Source organism: Nansenia antarctica (assembly GCF_963989245.1).
Source record: "Nansenia antarctica genome assembly, chromosome: 6".
NCBI lineage: Eukaryota > Metazoa > Chordata > Actinopteri > Argentiniformes > Microstomatidae > Nansenia > Nansenia antarctica.
In genome coordinates this window covers 74,378,779-74,397,921 of record NC_137676.1, presented here as the reverse complement: position 1 = coordinate 74,397,921, position 19,143 = coordinate 74,378,779, and the positions used below count along the sequence as shown (strand labels likewise).

General features: G+C 44.8%; 1 protein-coding gene across 1 annotated transcript; it reads left to right on the top strand.

Moving 5' to 3' along the window:
* Positions 1-389: 389 nt before the first annotated feature.
* On the top strand, positions 390-9,899 carry LOC308160972 (NLR family CARD domain-containing protein 3-like; the record flags this gene model as incomplete). The annotated part of the gene is made up of 4 exons (XM_080534894.1): positions 390-669; positions 2,232-3,969; positions 7,813-7,986; positions 9,728-9,899. The coding sequence occupies 4 exons, from the start codon at positions 390-392 to the stop codon at positions 9,897-9,899; spliced, it is 2,364 nt and encodes a 787-aa protein (XP_080391020.1).
* Between the last annotated feature and the right edge of the window lie 9,244 nt (positions 9,900-19,143).

Genomic DNA, 19,143 nt, shown 5'->3' with positions numbered 1-19,143 from the left:
TGCAGGTAGATAGTAGGTATTACAGCTCACCTGCAGGTAGATAGTAGGTATTACAGCTCACCTGCAGGTAGAGAGTAGGTATTACAGCTCACCTGCAGGTAGATAGTAGGTATTACAGCTCACCTGCAGGTAGATAGTAGGTATTACAGCTCACCTGCAGGTAGATAGTAGGTATTACAGCTCACCTGCAGGTAGATAGTAGGTATTACAGCTCACCTGCAGGTGCAATGAGTTTTGACAGCACATAGGTTATAAACCAAGACTGTAAACATTGTAGAGAGCTCGGAGCAACCGCACATTCAGCCATGGAGCACTTGGCCAGTGGGGGGTCAAACCAAACTATCTCCACTCCTACAGCTCATTTGTTCATCTATTCTCAGAGATCCACAATGGCTCCTGTCCCAGACCTGCTGCTGGCCATTCTGTGGGAGCTGTTGGAGAAAGACCTGAATTTGTTTATATGGTACCTGACTCAGAACGTACCAGAAGGCTTCCGTCACATCCCAACGGGCCAGCTGGAGGGAGCTAAGAGGCAGGACATTGTGGATAAGCTGGTGAAGACCCACGACCCTGATGGGGCTGTGAAGATCACACTGGTGATCCTGAAGAAGATGATGCAGAACGAGCTCGCTAAAACATTGAAGACAGACTATGAGGAACATATCACAAGTGAGTTACATTCATGTTAAAGACTGACACAAACAGGCACACAGGCACACGCTTGCAGGCACAGATCAACACACACACTTGGATATTTTATTTGGGTAAAATTAAAGCATCACATCAAAGATCGCTAAAAATCAAATGTGTCATGGAAAACACACCATATTCTGCACAACCACAATATTTGATGTATTTGGCACATTAGTATAAATCTTGTCACCATTCTCTCACTAAACCAACTTGCCATCATATGGGAATGCTTGTAAATTGTGATTATTGAAAGTCTAAAAGCAATAGCAATCAGGTCCACAGTATGTTCATGCCTAGCAGTGTAAAAGCCTTTGAGTGTAACCGAGTTGAGAGGATAGTCACTCCTCGCGTTGAAATACACCCATCCATGCCATTCAGCTTTCGGTGGCGTAGTTGGTTAACATTGGGTGTTTCGGTGGGCAGTATAGTGTGTTGGCAATACAGAGGACACAGATGTGAGACTTGTGTTAGCTTGTGTATGAGGAAGCAATACTGTGTGTGGCAGCATGACGCCGGTTATATTGGTGCCATGACTCTGCAGAATCTGCAGCTGTGCTCAGCTCAATGGCTGGGGTCGGTGTGGAGTGAGCTCAGAGGATGACTGTTACTGGGTTGAAAAAGTGATAAACTCAGTTGAAATAACCCCTCATGCACCAATTGGTAGTTTTCTTTCAGTAGCATAGCTGGTTACACTGTTGTTGGCAGCATGACACCTGTTACATGATGTTTAGCCAGTGACTTCGCTTTAACAGTAAAGATAAGTGTGTCTTCGCCAGTGGCAGCCATTTTGTACTTTGTGTATGTGACACAGAACTGTCAACCAAATCAAGAGCAGCAGGTTTCCCTTGAGTCCTGAGCAGGCCAGTGTTGTAGTAGCTGCATCTGAGCAGGCCAGTGTTGTAGTAGCTGCATCTGAGCAGCCCAGTGTTGTAGTAGCTGCATCTGAGCAGGCCAGTGTTGTAGTAGCTGCATCTGAGCAGGCCAGTGTTGTAGTAGCTGCATCTGAGCAGGCCAGTGTTGTAGTAGCTGCATCTGAGCAGGCCAGTGTTGTAGTAGCTGCTGGGATGTCTTCTCAAAGCACAAAAAGTTGTCGTGTGTGTGGTATGCACACACACACACAAACACATTGGAGCTGTGCCTGTTTCCATGTTCTAGCCGGCTTCTAGTCGTATAGTGTTGATTAGGTTGATTACTAGTGATAATAACAGTGATTAGTGTAACTACAGTGAGATATGATGATAATCATCAGACGAATAACTGGATTGTTGTTTTTTCCAGATACAGAGCAAACAGGCCGAGACCGACTGAAACGTAATAAAGGTCAGTTCCACCTTTGTGTTGCAAAAGCAACTGATTATAAAAATGGCAATACCACACACACACACACACACACACACACACACACACACACACTAATATTCTAAGCTGCAGCTGAGGTTTAGTAAAAGCGATCATCATGAATTAGATTTCAATTATAGTAATCACAATAATATTGATATAAATCACAATATTGAGTGAACTTGTGTTGTTTTTACCAGACCCAGTGCTGTGTGCAGTCCGAGACCAACTGAAATCATCTTTAAAGGAGAGGTCTAGCCGGACATTTGAGGGGACATTAAATGCAGGCATTCGCATCAATATAAACGACACCTACACCGACCTGCACATGATCAAGGGGGCCTGGGGAGGGGTCAGTAGTGAGCATGAGGTCATTCCATCCATAAGCCCAGCCACAGGAGAGACCATCAAGACCAGTGACATGTTCAAACAGAAAGATAAGAAAAAACAGCTGACCGTAGGCGTCGCTGGTGTGGGAAAGACGTTCTGTGTGGAGAAGACGACTCTGGACTGGGTAGAAGGAAAAGAAAACCAGCACATTGATTTCTTGTTTCCGCTTGCTTTTCGTGACATGAATCATGAGGAAAAAGCCTGTAGTCTGGAGGAAACGCTTAAGAAAGAATTCCCTGACATGGATCCAAACTCATGGATCAAGATTCTGGGAACGGAATCTAATATTCTGTTAATCTTGGATGGCCTGGACGAGAGTCGACTACGTCTGGACTTTAAAAAGGTTTTAAGAGACGTGACAGAGCGAGCCTCCATTGATGTCCTGATCACAAACCTCATCGCAGGAAAGCTCCTCCCCTCTGCTCTCATCTGGATAACCTCCCGACCTCCAGCAGCCAAGCAGATTCCCCGAGAGTACATTGACCGATGGACAGAGATACGAGGGTTTGATGATGAACATAAGAAGGCCTACTTCAGGAAAAGATTCAGTGATGAGAACCACCTGGCCGAAAAAATCATCAACCACGTGAAGTCATCAAGGAGCCTCTACATCATGTGCTCCAATCCAATGTTCTGTTGGATCTCAGCTGATGTTCTCGGGAGACTGTTGCGTGGAGCAGAGAGCGTAGCGATGCCCAAGATTCTTCTGACTGAGATGTACATAAACTTCCTGAAATCTCAGTTTGACAAAATGAATGTAGCAAAGACTGAAGAAGGAAAAATCATTCTTCAGCTTGGACAGTTGGCCTTCCGCCAGCTGCAGAAGGGACATCTGATCTTCTATGAGAAAGACCTGAGAGAGAGTGGCATTGATGTCAAAGACGCCTCAGCGTACTCATGCACTCAGATCTTTCGGAGAGAGGGGGAGACCGGTCCTAGACCGATGTTCAGCTTTATGCATCTGAGCATCCAGGAGTGTCTTGCTGCTTTATTTGTGATCCTCAAATTCAACGAGAGCAATGAGAATCCACTGGTCAAACAGAAATTCGCACACTGGAAGCTATGCTCAACACTCAGACGCAAACCTCTGGTTCACTTACACAAGACTGCAGTGGACATGGCCTTAAAGAGTGAGAATGGACACCTGGACCTGTTCCTGCGCTTCCTCCTGGGCCTCTCACAGGAGTCCAATCAGAATCTCCTACCAAGCCTTCTGACACAGACAGGAAGCAGCTCACAGACCAATGAGGAAACAGTCAAGTACATCAAGAAGAAGATCAGGGAGAATCCCTCTCCAGAGAGGTGCATCAATCTGTTCCACTGTCTGAATGAGATGAATGACCATTCTCTAGTGGAGGAGATCCAAAGCTACCTGAGCTCAGGAAGTCTCTCAAAAGCCTCACTCTCACCTACACAGTGGTCAGCTCTGGTCTTTGTGTTGCTGACCTCAGAAGAGGAGCTGGATGTGTTTGACCTGAAGAAATACTCCAGATCAAAGGAGGGTCTTCTGAGGCTGCTGCCAGTGGTCAAAGCCTCTAAGACGGCACTGTAAGTAGATGAACAGAATTACTCTTTATTTTGATCACTGAAAATAATGTAATGATTATCTAAAACATAGACTATTGTGCACTTGGTCAAAAGTAACAACACATTCCTTGATTGGCTCCTTTTCATTTATACTTTATTGACACAAATGTATAATTTATATCATAGTATGCACAACAAACAATACATAATTCATGCAATAAGCAAGTGACTTTATGCTGTTTATGATCACTTATTATGATTTACAGATTAAACGGAAGAGATTTAGTTATTATATATATAAATATATATCTAATATACTGTATATAGATAAATGTAGTTATTATCTTTCGTGTTTTATTGACACACATGTGACTTGCTCCATCATTTCTCTTTGTGTCTCAACTCCCAATAATGAGCGAGAAAGAGACAGTTATAGTCAGAGTACTGAACACTTATTTGGAGGAATCGACTATCGCATTCCACTGGCGGTACCCCGGATCGGGCTCAAATGAAGACTTTTTGTCTGACATTAAGTATGGTGGAATGGGGGGGGCTGCTCTGTCTGCACTCTCTGAATATGTTTGCCCCCCTCAAATCCTGACACACCTGGCCTTAGATCAGCTCCTGGGGCTACACAATGCTGCACTGAACCAATAGCTACCAAATACATTATACCAGACGTAGAAATCCAGTGACTTCAAATGTATCCATGGCTGCTTGCTTCCCTGTTGAGAGCAACTACAACTCTCACTCATGAATTCTTGCACCACAGTGATCGTTTGGCTGCATGTATTTATTTGTATTCCTCATTCAGGCTGAATGGATGTCACCTCACAGAGAGATGCTGTGAAGCGTTGGCCTCAGCTCTCAGCTCAGACTCCTGCCACCTGAGAGAGCTGGACCTCAGTCATAATGATCTACATGACGGGGGGGTGAAGCTGCTCTCTGCTGGACTGGGGAGTCCACACTGTAAACTACAGACATTGAGGTGAGGTCTAACACACTGTCAACTACAGACATTGGGGTAAGGTCTTTTGGGGTATAGAAGCATGCGTGTGTGCATGTGTGTGTGTGTGTGTGTGTGTGTGTGTGTGTGTGTGTGTGTGTTTGTGTCTGTGTGTGTGTGTGGAGGCAGAGGGGGCTGCTCTGTCTACACTCTCTGAATATGTTTGCCCCCCTCAAATCCTGACACACCTGGCCTTAGATCAGCTCCTGGGGCTACACAATACTGGACTAATAATAATAATAATTATAACAATTATAATAATAATAACCGTTATTTGTGTAGCACTTTTCCTGAAAACATTGCAGCTCAAAGTGCTTTAATCATTATATAATCATCATTTAATGATTTAGTCATTTAAAGGCAATATTAAAAAGATGGGTTTTTAGTCTTGACTTGAGCATATGTGCTGAGGTTGCATCCCTAATGTAAACTGGCAGTGAGACACAATCTGGGTGCATAAAATAAGAATGCAGCCTCACCAAATCTCTTCTTTTGTACATGTAGTACACAAGGGTAGTGGTGGTCTAGTGGATAGTGAGTTGGACTTCTGATCAGAAGGTTGTGAGTTCAAATCCCGCCTGAAAACCACACCACTACTAGTGTGCCCTTGAGTAAGGCACTTAGCCCTCAGTTACTCCAGGGGGAATGTCCCTGTAATTCGCAAATGTAAATCGCTTTGGATTAAAAGCATCTGCTAAATGGCAAAATTAATTAATTAATTAAATTGAAAATGTACATGTGGTACACAGAGAAAACCAGCGTCAGAAGACCTAAGAGCTCTATTGGGCTGATATGCTAGCAGAAGACCTGAGAGCTCTATTGGGCTGATATGCTAGCAGAAGGTCTGAACATATTCTGGTGCTGTGCCAGTGAGAGCATTATAAAGAAGCAGAAGGAACTTGAAATCTATTCTGAACTTAACAGGAAGCCAGTGTCGAGTCTCTAAAATAGGAGTTATATGATCTATTCTGCTCGTTTTGGTTAAAACAACTAACCCAATAGCTACCAAATACATTATACCAGACGTAGAAATCCAGTGACTACAAATGTATCCATGGTTGCTTGCTCCACTGTTGGAAGCAACTACAACTCTCACTCCTGAAGTCTTGCACCACAGTGATCGTTTGGCTGCATGTATTTATTTGTATTCCTCATTCAGGCTGAATGGATGTCACCTCACAGAGAGATGCTGTGAAGCGTTGGCCTCAGCTCTCAGCTCAGACTCCTGCCACCTGAGAGAGCTGGACCTCAGTCATAATGATCTACATGACGGGGGGGTGAAGCTGCTCTCTGCTGGACTGGGGAGTCCACACTGTAAACTACAGACATTGAGGTGAGGTCTAACACACTGTCAACTACAGACATTGAGGTAAGGTCTTTTGGGGTATAGAAGCATGCGTGTGTGCATGTGTGTGTGTGTGTGTGTGTGTGTGTGTGTGTGTGTTTGTGTCTGTGTGTGTGTGTGTGGAGGCAGAGGGGGCTGCTCTGTCTACACTCTCTGAATATGTTTGCCCCCCTCAAATCCTGACACACCTGGCCTTAGATCAGCTCCTGGGGCTACACAATACTGGACTAATAATAATAATAATTATAACAATTATAATAATAATAACCGTTATTTGTGTAGCACTTTTCCTGAAAACATTGCAGCTCAAAGTGCTTTAATCATTATATAATCATCATTTAATGATTTAGTCATTTAAAGGCAATATTAAAAAGATGGGTTTTTAGTCTTGACTTGAGCATATGTGCTGAGGTTGCATCCCTAATGTAAACTGGCAGTGAGACACAATCTGGGTGCATAAAATAAGAATGCAGCCTCACCAAATCTCTTCTTTTGTACATGTAGTACACAAGGGTAGTGGTGGTCTAGTGGATAGTGAGTTGGACTTCTGATCGGAAGGTTGTGAGTTCAAATCCCGCCTGAAAACCACACCACTACTAGTGTGCCCTTGAGTAAGGCACTTAGCCCTCAGTTACTCCAGGGGGAATGTCCCTGTAATTCGCAAATGTAAATCGCTTTGGATTAAAAGCATCTGCTAAATGGCAAAATTAATTAATTAATTAAATTGAAAATGTACATGTGGTACACAGAGAAAACCAGCGTCAGAAGACCTAAGAGCTCTATTGGGCTGATATGCTAGCAGAAGACCTGAGAGCTCTATTGGGCTGATATGCTAGCAGAAGGTCTGAACATATTCTGGTGCTGTGCCAGTGAGAGCATTATAAAGAAGCAGAAGGAACTTGAAATCTATTCTGAACTTAACAGGAAGCCAGTGTCGAGTCTCTAAAATAGGAGTTATATGATCTATTCTGCTCGTTTTGGTTAAAACAACTAACCCAATAGCTACCAAATACATTATACCAGACGTAGAAATCCAGTGACTACAAATGTATCCATGGTTGCTTGCTCCACTGTTGGAAGCAACTACAACTCTCACTCCTGAAGTCTTGCACCACAGTGATCGTTTGGCTGCATGTATTTATTTGTATTCCTCATTCAGGCTGAATGGATGTCACCTCACAGAGAGATGCTGTGAAGCGTTGGCCTCAGCTCTCAGCTCAGACTCCTGCCACCTGAGAGAGCTGGACCTCAGTCATAATGATCTACGTGACGGGGGGGTGAAGCTGCTCTCTGCTGGACTGGAGAGTCCACACTGTAAACTACAGACACTGAGGTGAGGTCTTTTGGGGTGTAGAAGCATGAGTATGTTGGGTCATTATGATGCACTAGGTGTTCTTCACTTAAATATAATGTGTCTAGCCTTTCAACTGCTGAATTAAAAGGATTTAAAGATGTACATTAGAGAGGAACAATCAGATTCTTGATATCAGATGGAGTGACACTATTTCCCCAGGTTGTCATTCTGTGGAGTCCCAGAGGAAGGCTGTGCTTCTCTGGCTTCAGCTCTGAGGGCTAACCCCTCCCACCTGAGAGAGCTGGACCTCAGCTACAATCACCCAGGAGACTCAGGACTGGCGCTGCTCTCTGCTGTACAGAATGATCCACTCTGTAAACTACAGACACTCAGGTAAAGGCTGAATATGTGGCTGGACGCATCAATGAGATTAATGCACAGTATCTATTTCCCACATGATTGTGAGTGTCATCCAACCACTGTATGTTGTTCTGTGGTTGATACAGTGTGGACCATGGTGAAGAGTGCAGGCTCAAACCTGGGCCTATCAAATGTAAGTCACCAACACTGTAGATAACAGGACTGTGATATTACTATTCAAGAATCAGGGTACAGCAGAGTTCAAACAGAGCACCAGTATTGTATTAATATGTGAATCTACAATATTAGTAAATGTGAATTAGTTGTATCCCTTGTAAAACATTTTAAATTAACAAGTAATATTTTGTGAAAACAATATGTTACCATATAAAGCCCAGTTCACATCTGTGCGACGCGATACAACGCGACGTAACTCGCAGTCGCAAGGAATCGCCAGCGATTTGACATGTCAAGTCTCAGCAGAACAACCAGATGTTATGGAACGTCTGATATTTCTCTTCAGCCAATCAGGAAATAGCACAGACCAGCGTCATCTGTTGCCAAGAAGCGGAGACGACCCGTTTCTGAGCCAAACAGGAATTAACATTTCGTGGTAACGATGAGAGTGCAAACTCTTCTAATCGTGGCAGCTATGTTGAGCTATTACATGCTTTTGCTGAGAAAGATGAAAAGTTAGCTAGACATTTGTAGACAGGTAAGGAAGACATCTTTGTGAGTGACATGAAACTGACCCCTCCGTCGCTGTTGAATCTCTACTAGACTTTTCACAATCTAATCAATAATCAATAACTTGGACCACACATGGAACTTGCGGTCTCATGTTGGGCATCACTCTTTATTATAGAATGAACTCGCCTGACGGGCCTGGTGATCCTAGACATGACAGGAGCCAATAGTCCCTTATATGTTACATAGGGAGCTGGCTTTACTCAACCTTTAGGTCTGTCATGACAATGGGGTCTGAATATGAGTGCAGTGGTGTGTTTTTATGTTTTCATCTAGTGTGTGTGTGTGTGTGTGTGTGTGTGTGTGTGTGTGTGTGTGTGTGTGTGTGTGTGTGCGTGCGTGTGTGTGCGTGCGCGCGTGTGTGTGCGTGCACGTGTGTGTGCGTGTGCGTGTGTGTGTGTGTGTGCGTGCGTGTGTTAGCCTTGACAGCTAATGCATTTGCGTTTTAAATGGAAGGCAAGTTAGCTAGCTAGATAATGTCGCAAGTAATAATAAGTCGCAAGTAGTTTTTTCTAACGACGGTCTAACCGTTCTAAAACTGACCCGTCACGTTGCGTTGCATAGATGTGAACTGGGCTTAACAAGATCTCAATGTGAATATTGTAATTTATCCAATTGTATTGATTTGATGATTATTTTGGTCCTCTCATTCAGATGCCTGTGAGCTCACACTGGACCCAAACACAGCGAACAGAAGCCTCTCTCTGTCTGAGGAGAACAGGAAGGTGACACGGGGGACAGAGAAGCAGCCGTATCCTGATCACCCAGAGAGGTTTAAGGACCGTCCACAGGTGCTGTGTAGAGAGAGTCTGACTTGGCGCTGCTACTGGGAGGTAGAGTGGAGGGGGAGAGGGGCTTGTATAGCAGTGACATATAAAGGAATCAGCAGGAGAAGAGCGGGTGATGACTGTGTGTTGGGATACAATGACAAGTCCTGGAGTCTGCTCTGCTCTGACACCTCTGACAGTTACTCTGCCTGTCACAATAATAAGAGTACTTACATACCTGTCCCCTCCTCTGGCTCCAGCAGAGTAGGAGTGTATCTGGACTGGCCGGCCGGCACTCTGTCCTTCTACAGGGTCTCCTCTGACACACTGACCCTCCTGCACACATATCACTCCACATTCACTGAGCCCCTCTACCCAGGGTTTTGGCTTTGGGACGATGGCTGTTCAGTGACCCTGTGTAAACTAGTCTAAGGGAGATCACACTGAACACCTCAGGCTGAAACATGATGGATCATAACATGATGTCATGATGTAGTTTTACACACATCAAGCTTCATACACTTCATACACCCTGGGTCATCCAGGGGAGAGGTCCCCAGTTTGAGCCCTGCTGGTTACATCAGTCCCACTCTGACCACTAGAGGGCAGCAGTGTATGTACATAAGAGTCAGTCACATTGGGTATTTGAGCTATGATGCTGTATTACGTAGCCATGTGTCCAATGTGTGTAGTGTCAGTCCCACTCTGACCACTAGAGGGCAGCAGCACAGGTCCTGTGAGATGGAGGAGTCTCTGACTGGAAAGTCTTCAGGACTGTGTCAGTGTAGGTTTATACTCCTGCCTCAGATCCTGTCTGCAGCAGTTGATGACAACCAGTTGGTTATTTGCTCATTGTGAAATATGTGAAAAAGTCCAATAGACTGACAAAACAGAAGCGTGGATTTTTTTCTGTATATTATTTTATTACCTTTTTATTTTATTTCTGTAAATGCAACTGATGGTGAAACAATCCAGATGAATCATTATATTATCAGTCAGACTGGTGATGAACTCTGAGACCCAGAGTCTCTGACCCTGAGGAGAGAGAGTGGATGTGTATAAGAGTTGGTCAAGTTGTGTGTTTGAGTTCAGATGCTGTATTATGTACAAAAACAATACAACATGTACATGTTCTGAAATTCACTTTCCATGTATTTCTGTACCTGCGTATCTTTCCAATGTACATATTTAGCATATATTTCTACATACATGTATTTTCTCGTGTGTGTGTGTGTCAGTGTAGCTCTTGTGAAGCCCTGCAAGTCCAAATGGACAGACAGAGAGATCTGGGGCTGGTGGTCAGAGAGATCTGGGGCTGGTGGTCAGAGAGATCTGGGGCTGGTGGTCAGAGAGGATGGTGCCTCTGTGTTTTAGTTGTAATTATTACAATAACTGTTTCATCTTCTGCCTCCTCCTTCTCATTCTGACAGAGGCGCCATAGTGGCAGCACTAGTCTACTAGCCTGAACTAGCCCTATAGTCCTTCATTTTAATAAGATGATGATGATGATGATGATGATGACTGTCAATATCAATAAAGTGTTTATGAAACAAAGAACTGTGTGACCTCATGATGACTCTACACATGTCTTGTTCTATGTGATGTATTTCTATCTGAACGCAGCCCTGTGCAGGACCAAGGACAGCTCCTGGGGCCTCATTTATGAAAAAGTACTTGAACGTCATCTTTGACTTTCACGTAAGCACATTGTTCTAAACGGACATAAGCATTATTTATAAAACGGGCTGCGATGATTTAAAGTTGCGTACGTGCTTCCTTCTATAAATACCAACGCAGGTCAAATGAACGCAGGTGAATGAGGTTTGTATTAACGCCCTGTGATAGCGGCTCAATTATAGCGGCTGAATTAAGCCAAGTGCTATAATATAGGGTAGTCTGGAAGCGGGAGAGGGCAGAGAAGGGTGGCTTCTCGGTAAGTTGCATTTGTAATGTTTGATCATGACAACTAACCAGGCACATGCTTATACTCAGTACTCAAGTTGTAAAAGAAAATCAGGGGAGGTGGTGGATTTTTCTCCAACTGTGCTGCACCTCTGACCGTTACTCTGCCAGGCACAATCATAAGAGAACTGTCATACCTGTCCCCTCCTCTGGCTCCAGCAGAGTAGGAGTGTATCTGGACTGGCCGGCCGGCACTCTGTCCTTCTACAGGGTCTCCTCTGACACACTGACCCTCCTGCACACATTCCACTCCACATTCACTGAGCCCCTCCAGGGTTTAGGGTTTGGCACAATGGCTCAGTGACCCATTAAGATAATATTACAAAAAAATAAGCTCAGGCGTTACAAAATAAACGTAAAATACTTTGTGATCAACATTTAGTCTTTATGTATACATTTTGTTGGTAAGTAGCCGTGTAAGAAGCCCAGCAAGCCCGTGTAAGAAGCCCAGCTGGTCAGTATTGAAAGATCCCTTCAGTGAGTTACAAAACCCCTCAGCTATTGCCTCTGGGTTCAAAACGCACTGTGGTAGTGACCGTTTTGGGTGTACGCCCTTACATATGCACAAAGAATACACACCTTGACGATTCTGTCAGGACACACAACGTCTTTGTACTTGGACTCCCGCTTCGCAGTACTCTTATTTGCGGCATCCAGTAGTCTCCTGACATAGTATGCCTCCAGCCTGGTGAAGATGAAGTCTACCAGTTGAGTGATGTTGTAGGCCTCCAGCCTGTAGGGAAGGGAATTGAGAACTGAATCGTATCAGAATTATACCTCTGAGAATCACGATACTATAAAGGAAAAGATAAGCATTGTAATTCATGGTGCGTGTGTGTGTGTGTGTGTGTGTGTGTGTGTGTGTGTGAGAGAGAGAGTCTTTGTGTGTGTGTGAGAAAGTGTCTGTGTGTGTGTGTGTGAGAGAGAGAGTGTGTATGTGTGAATGGCATTGCATCCCTACCTGTAGAAGATCCTGTCCTTCAGAACCCTCATGGCACTCTCCACAAAGTTATTTGTGTTGTTGCCCCGTGTCGGAAGGCTTTGCAGTCGTCAGTCATGACGACCTGTGGGCCTAGTTCTCCTCTTCCATAAAAAGCATCCTCTGGAAGGATGGTCATCAGCAACTTGAGTCCTGCTGTGATGGTCCTTTGTGACTCAGAGGTTGTGATGATGACTCCAAGTGGCAGCCCACCTGCAGTCGAATGGGTCAGCAGGAGAAAGATCCTGCTATTCATGCGGTCACAGTTTCCTGACACAAACAAAAACAAACTTTATTTAGCCATGCAAGTCTTTAAATTACCACTTCCCTCATTATCAATCAGCTTTGTGTCCTTCAAACCTGAAGAATCCATGAACATCAGTTCTCCACTGTGTTTCCCAAGCCTGTGGACCCTCTTCATTAATGGATAATTGAGACCAGAAAATAAATGAATCTGTAATTAAAGAACCGTGGTCGTCGTATGTTGGAGGGAGTAATACTCACAGCTCTGTAAGCTAATTTGTACGTCTTTTGAAAATGCACGGCCACTAGAAAAATGTCTTTAATACATTTAAATCACCTGTACAAACCATCACCTGCCCTGGGCCCAGACATTGCATCACCTGCCCTGGGCCCAGACATTGCATCACCTGTACAAACCATCACGTGTTGGCTTGCAGAGGCAGTGTCACGTGATCAATAAGGAGCCCAGGAAGACTAGCTGATGTCATGGCATTAGCTAATGGCCATCCTAATAAACAAACAAACAAATAAGGAAGGAAGGAAATGTCCATCTCACGTCTTAACAAAAAGGTGCCGGTCTGTGATTGGCTGCCATTCCCGTCCGTCATTGATTTTTTGATTGATTGAAAACTTTATTAGAAGATTTGCAGAAGTAGGTACATGAAAGTACATATTACATACAAGGTCAACTAACAGGATAAAAACCCAAGAAAGCCACTGGCTTATTTCAATTGGGGTCCTTGATTCTCAATTCATCGTTACATGTAAGACAGACAAAAAAGCTAGTACTATCTACAAGATAATACAGACAAATAACTATTACTATCTACAAGATAAACACACATCCATCATGGGAAGAACAATACAACAAAACATAAGGTATGTACAGCGGGTAGGACAGGTGGGGACATACACCACAGGTGGGGGCGGGGGACAAAACACAAAGTATGTACAGTGGGTAGTTCGGGTCTTTTAATCTGATTTTTGATTTAGAGGGTCCAGTTACGGATTGCAGCCTCCTGTAAATGTTTTTTGAGAGTGGTTTTGAAGGTGGGCAGTGTTTTGCACTCCTTTAAGATTATAGGAAGGGCGTTCCACATTTTTACTGCATAGTTTGCAAACGAGTTTAACCCCTTGTTTGTGGTGCAACGCGGTTGAACGTGGTTCGTGGAGCTTCCTCTGGTGTTGTATGTGTGGACGTTGTTCACTTTTTGGAAGTATGTTGACAGGTACTTGGGTGTCTTTGTGGTGTAGCGTATCTTGAAGACCAGGCCCAGTGCAAGCTGCTGCACTCTGTCAACTACTCGTAGCCAATCAAGGCTCAAAAAATGAGCAGCGGTTAGATGTGTCCTAGGGTTGAGGCCTAGCAGAAGCCTAACCAGTTTATTTTGGGCTGTCTGGAGTCTTGTTTTATGGGCCTTTGTGGTTCTATAGTACCATGATGTTACGGCATAGTCGAAGTGACATTGAATGAGAGCTCCTGATAGGGTCCTCAGTGTGTTTTTACTGACAAGTGAGGATATCCTGTACAAGAATCTAGTTCTATGGTTCACTTTTTTGATTACTTTTGCTGCCATTTTATCTCCGGAAAGATTTGCCTCTAAGATGGAGCCCAGGTATGTAATATCCTCTTTTCTTGTGATATTAATGTTACCCACTTTTATTTTAAAATGTTCAGCCTTTCTGAGTTTAGATGGGGATCCGTATAGGATGGTTTCAGTTTTACCTAGGTGTATTGATAGTTTATTGTCAGCTAGCCAGATGCAGATTCTACTCAGTTCAGTGCTTAGCGCTTTTTCCACCTGCAATATGTCCCTGTCAGAGACCAGCAGAGCCGAGTCATCCGCGAACAGGAACAAATTGCAATCACATGCTGATGACATGTCATTCACATATATTAGGAACAGTAAAGGTCCCAAAATGCTTCCTTGTGGAACGCCGCAGGTCACTGGGAGGGGGGGGGACAGTGTTCCGTTCACACTAACCACCTGTTCCCTCCCCTCTAAGTAGGATTGCATCCAGCTCACCGATGTTCTATCGAACCCAATTGCTTTCAGTTTATCTAACAATATGTGGTGATCTACTGTGTCGAAGGCCTTCTGGAGGTCCAGCATGACCATGCCGCAGTACTTGCCCGAGTCCACCTCATGGTTGATGTGGTCGTTCAAATAGAGAAGGCATGTGTCAGTGGAATGGGATGTTCTGAATCCTGATTGAAATTCATACATCAGCTTTTTTTCGGTAAGGTACCTATCGACCTGTTCATAAACTATTTTTTCCATAAGTTTCGAGATGGAATTAAGAATAGAAACAGGTCGGTAGTTGCCTGGGTCTAATTTGCTTCCTTTTTTATACAGTGGGGTTACCCTTGCTATTTTAAAGTCAAGGGGGACGTGTCCCTGTTTGATGGAGAGGTTTATTATGTGGGTGATGATTGGGGTAATGGAGGCAGCTGAGTCTTTTAGAAATCTGGCTGGAATATTGTCATGGCCCGTGGCCTTTTCTGAGTGTAGAGCGCCTAGCTTTTTAAACACCTCATCGTTTGACACCATGGAGAGTTTAAAATCATCATTGCGTACACCCAGTTTATTGTAGAACTCACGGATGTGCTCTACACCATCTTCTTCTTCTTTCGTGTAACGTCAGAGGTCCAACTCGGTGTCGCGTAGCCATGCCCGCATCTCTGGTTCTAGGTCGAAGAGGCTGGCTTCTGAGGGTGGTCTATATAAGGGGCAGATGGTGATTATGTGGTCGGCGGTCTGCTCTGGGTCACCGCACTCGCATGCCGCACTGTCCGCCAGGCCCCACGCCTTCATTGATGTTTTAAAGCGACCGACACCAGTTCGTAGACGGTTCAGTGTGGTCCATTGCCGGCGTGGTAGGTCGTCTCCTCCAATGGCGCCATCTCCTGGGTCCCAGATGTAGCGGTGGATTCGGGAGGGCCCGGTTGACTCCCACTCCTGCTTCCAAGCTGCTGCCAGCCATGCATCTCTGGAGATGTCCTCAGAGGTGGAGTTGAGCATGGCTTGTGCTGCCTTGTTGTAAGGGTGGCGGGTCTTGAGTCGGCTTGGAGGTGCTGGTGTTATGGTGGTGTTGTGCAGGATGTGCCAATCATGCTTTTGTGCCTTCCTGGCCAGGGCGAGGGTGGCAGCCTCCCGTCGGAGGCCGGCCGGTGCTATTCCCGCGAGGACTGGCAAGAGGGACACAGGGGTAGGCTTCAAGCATCCAGTTATTATTCGGAGGGAGGTATTGATAGCCACGTCGACCTTTCTCGCATGAGGGCTTCTGCTCCAGACTGGGGCGCAGTATTCTGCTGCAGAGAAGACCAGGGCTTGGGTGGATATTCTTAGCGTCTTAGCGGAGGCTCCCCAGGTTGTACCAGCAAGGCGGCGGATCAGCGCGGCCCTGGATGTCACTTTGGCCTTGACTTCTTCCAGGTGTTGCCTGAAGGATAATGTCCGATCCAGGCGCACTCCAAGGTACTTCGGGGCTTGCTGGACCTCCAGACATTTGTTGTCAACGCGCACCTCAAGTTCCCTCCTGGCTTCTCTGGTGCTGAGGTGGTATGCCGCTGCGACTGTCTTTCCGACACTGAGTTGTAGACGCCACCTTCGAAGGTATGCTACCAGTGTGCCTATGTCTACGTTAAGACCCTCTTCCATCGCCTTCCACGTTGGTCGGCTCAGCATGATGGCAAGATCGTCTGCACCTCTACACCATAACGCCCTGAGTGGGGTGGTAGATTGTTAACTAATTTAGTGGCTATGGTTGTAAAGAAAGTGTTTAAGCACTTAGCCACATCCAGCTTGTCTGTAAGGAGAGAATCACCAGATTTGATGCTGATGTTTGTAGACCTGGTTTTGAGTTTTTGACTGCAACCTAGTTGGCTATTAAGTAGCTTCCAAAGGTCACGTGGTTTGTTTAAGTTTTCTTCGATTTTGTTATCGAGGTATTCTTTCTTAGCAGATTTGGTCATGGTAATTACCTGATTGCATAGTTTGTTGCATTGTTTTTTAATTTTCTCAAAGTGGGTTTTGTGATCTTCGTTTAAGTGTTTCACTAATTTTGATTTGCATTTTTGAACTTCAGAGCATTTTAGGTCTCTGACTTTCATAGCATTTAGAATGTCCGAATTCATCCATGGTTCCGATCGGGTTTTAACCCTGGTGGTTCTCATGGGGGCTATACTGTCAATAATATTTAGGAATTTGGTTTTGAAACCTAGCCATGCCTCTTCAACCTGTGTGCATTTTAGTTCATCAAACCAGTCTTGATTCTCCAGTTTATGGTTTAAGGCCTCACTAGAATAGGATTTAAGGGATCTAGTGGTTATAGTTTTATGACCGCCAGCCTTGGGTTTTTGTTTTTTACGAGTGCAAAAGATCATGTAATGATCACTTAGCCCACATACAATAACCCCACTCTTGGAGATTTTGGACTCATCCGATGTTAGAATGAGATCTATGGTGGTTTGAGTAGAAATACACACCCTAGTGGGTTTGGTAATTTGTTGACGGAGACCGTGTAATTCAGAAAACCTAGTGAAGGATTTGAAAACGGATGCTTCATTTCTGAGCATGTCCGTGTTCAAATCTCCAATAAGAATCTTTTCCACACAGTCAACGTCATCCAAGCACCCCTCAAGAATATCATAGAAATCACTCTGATCGGGAGGTCTGTAGATAGAACCAACCAGCACCGGTTTTGCTTTGTTAAAGATAATTTCAACCCAAACAGATTCTAATTTGTCATGATTCAGGTCATCACGGGTGTTAAAGATAATATCGTTGTGAATGTACATGCAGACACCACCCCCATACCTGTTCCTGTCGTTTCTGATGACTGTGTAGTTAACTATTTCAATCTCTGGGTCTTTGATGGATTCATCAAACTTGGTCTCAGAGAAGCTCAAAATATGAACCTTGCTGTCATGGAACATTTCTCTGATTTGGTCCAGTTTAGGCACAAGACTGTTCACATTAAGGTGAACAATATGCAGGCCCTTACTGCTGTGTCCAAATAGAGAGTTTATGTCTTTGACTTGGAAATAGTCACCACCATTTTGGTCATCGTCACGTTGAGGATTGGGGGGTGGGGGGGGGCGCCCATTGTTCAACGGTTTCGTCGTAGAGTCTCCGGGTGGAGAAGGGGGGGGTCGTCGTCGGGTGGGGGAGGGAGGGGGGAGGGGGGGGTTCGTCACCGGGTGGGTGAGGCCTCTGTGTTCGTCACCGGGTGGTGGGGGGGGGTTCGTCACCGGGTGGGGGAGGCCTCTGTGTTCCCTGGCTAGTTGGTGGAAGATAGGTGGGGGGGTAATGTTATTAGCATATCTACCCATTGTTTTGCTAGTCACGTCTGAATCCTGGATGTCTGCTGTTGCCGGCAAACTAACCGGTTTGTCGACAATGGCGTCAATGTTTATGCTCGTAGCATTTGCCTGGGAAAGATATAGTTGTTGTCTGGCTAAACGTGAAGCCCGCCTGGTTGCGACTGGTCCGGGATTCAGCTGGATGTCTCCCGAGAGCAGTAGATAGAGCCATATCACGGTTCTTCTGTCCATTCTACCTGTCGGGGGTTTGTTTCTTCTCGTCCGGTCCGCAGTCAGCGTCGTGTGAATGGTTGTTGCTCCGAAGCCCAAACATTTCTTCGCGGCGTGGAGATAAAATCACTCGCGCACCTGTTGCGGACCAATCAGCCGTCCGTCCGTCTGTCTGTAAAGTATCTCATTATTATCCTTTTCAGAACTGTTGACAGACTAACAAATCCCCCAACACCCATTGCTCGGGAATTTCACTCGACTAGTAAATGCAATGAGCTTGCATCCTTTTTTAACAATAAAATAGAAACCATTAGACAAGGCATTAGGTCTTCTGTGTCAGGCATGAAAAACATGTCCCCATTAACAACCCCAAATAGGACGGACATAACAACCATGTCACAATTTAACACCATTGATTACAAGACCCTAGATAAAATCATGTCACGTCTTAAACCACCACCTGTGCCCTTGATGTCCTGCCAAGCTTTAAAAAAAAACATATTTAGCTGCATGGCAGGCGAACTAATACAAATAATTAACACCTCCCTTTCATCAGGAATCTTCCCTGAAGCCCTGAAAAATGCAGTTATTAAGCCTCTACTAAAAAAGAACGGCCTAGACCCATTTGTACTAAACAACTACAGACCATTTTTTAATTTGTACATTTTTGGCATTTAGCAGACGCCTTATTCCAAAGCGACTTACAATACATTTGAATACTAAGCATGTGAATCAGCAATCCACCATTCGTTGCAGGAAGAGTACTCTAGCTCAGGCCCGGGGCCATCCCAGTGAGCAATAGACGTCTTTTCAACCTCGCGTCTAGAATATAAACCAAATATAGACCAGCTATATTACGGCTATATTTTCTACTTATCTTAAATGCATGAAAACCGTTATTAAACCCCTCTAAACTGTCAGAATACGTCCCAGACGTCATGTAGTATGAGATTCCA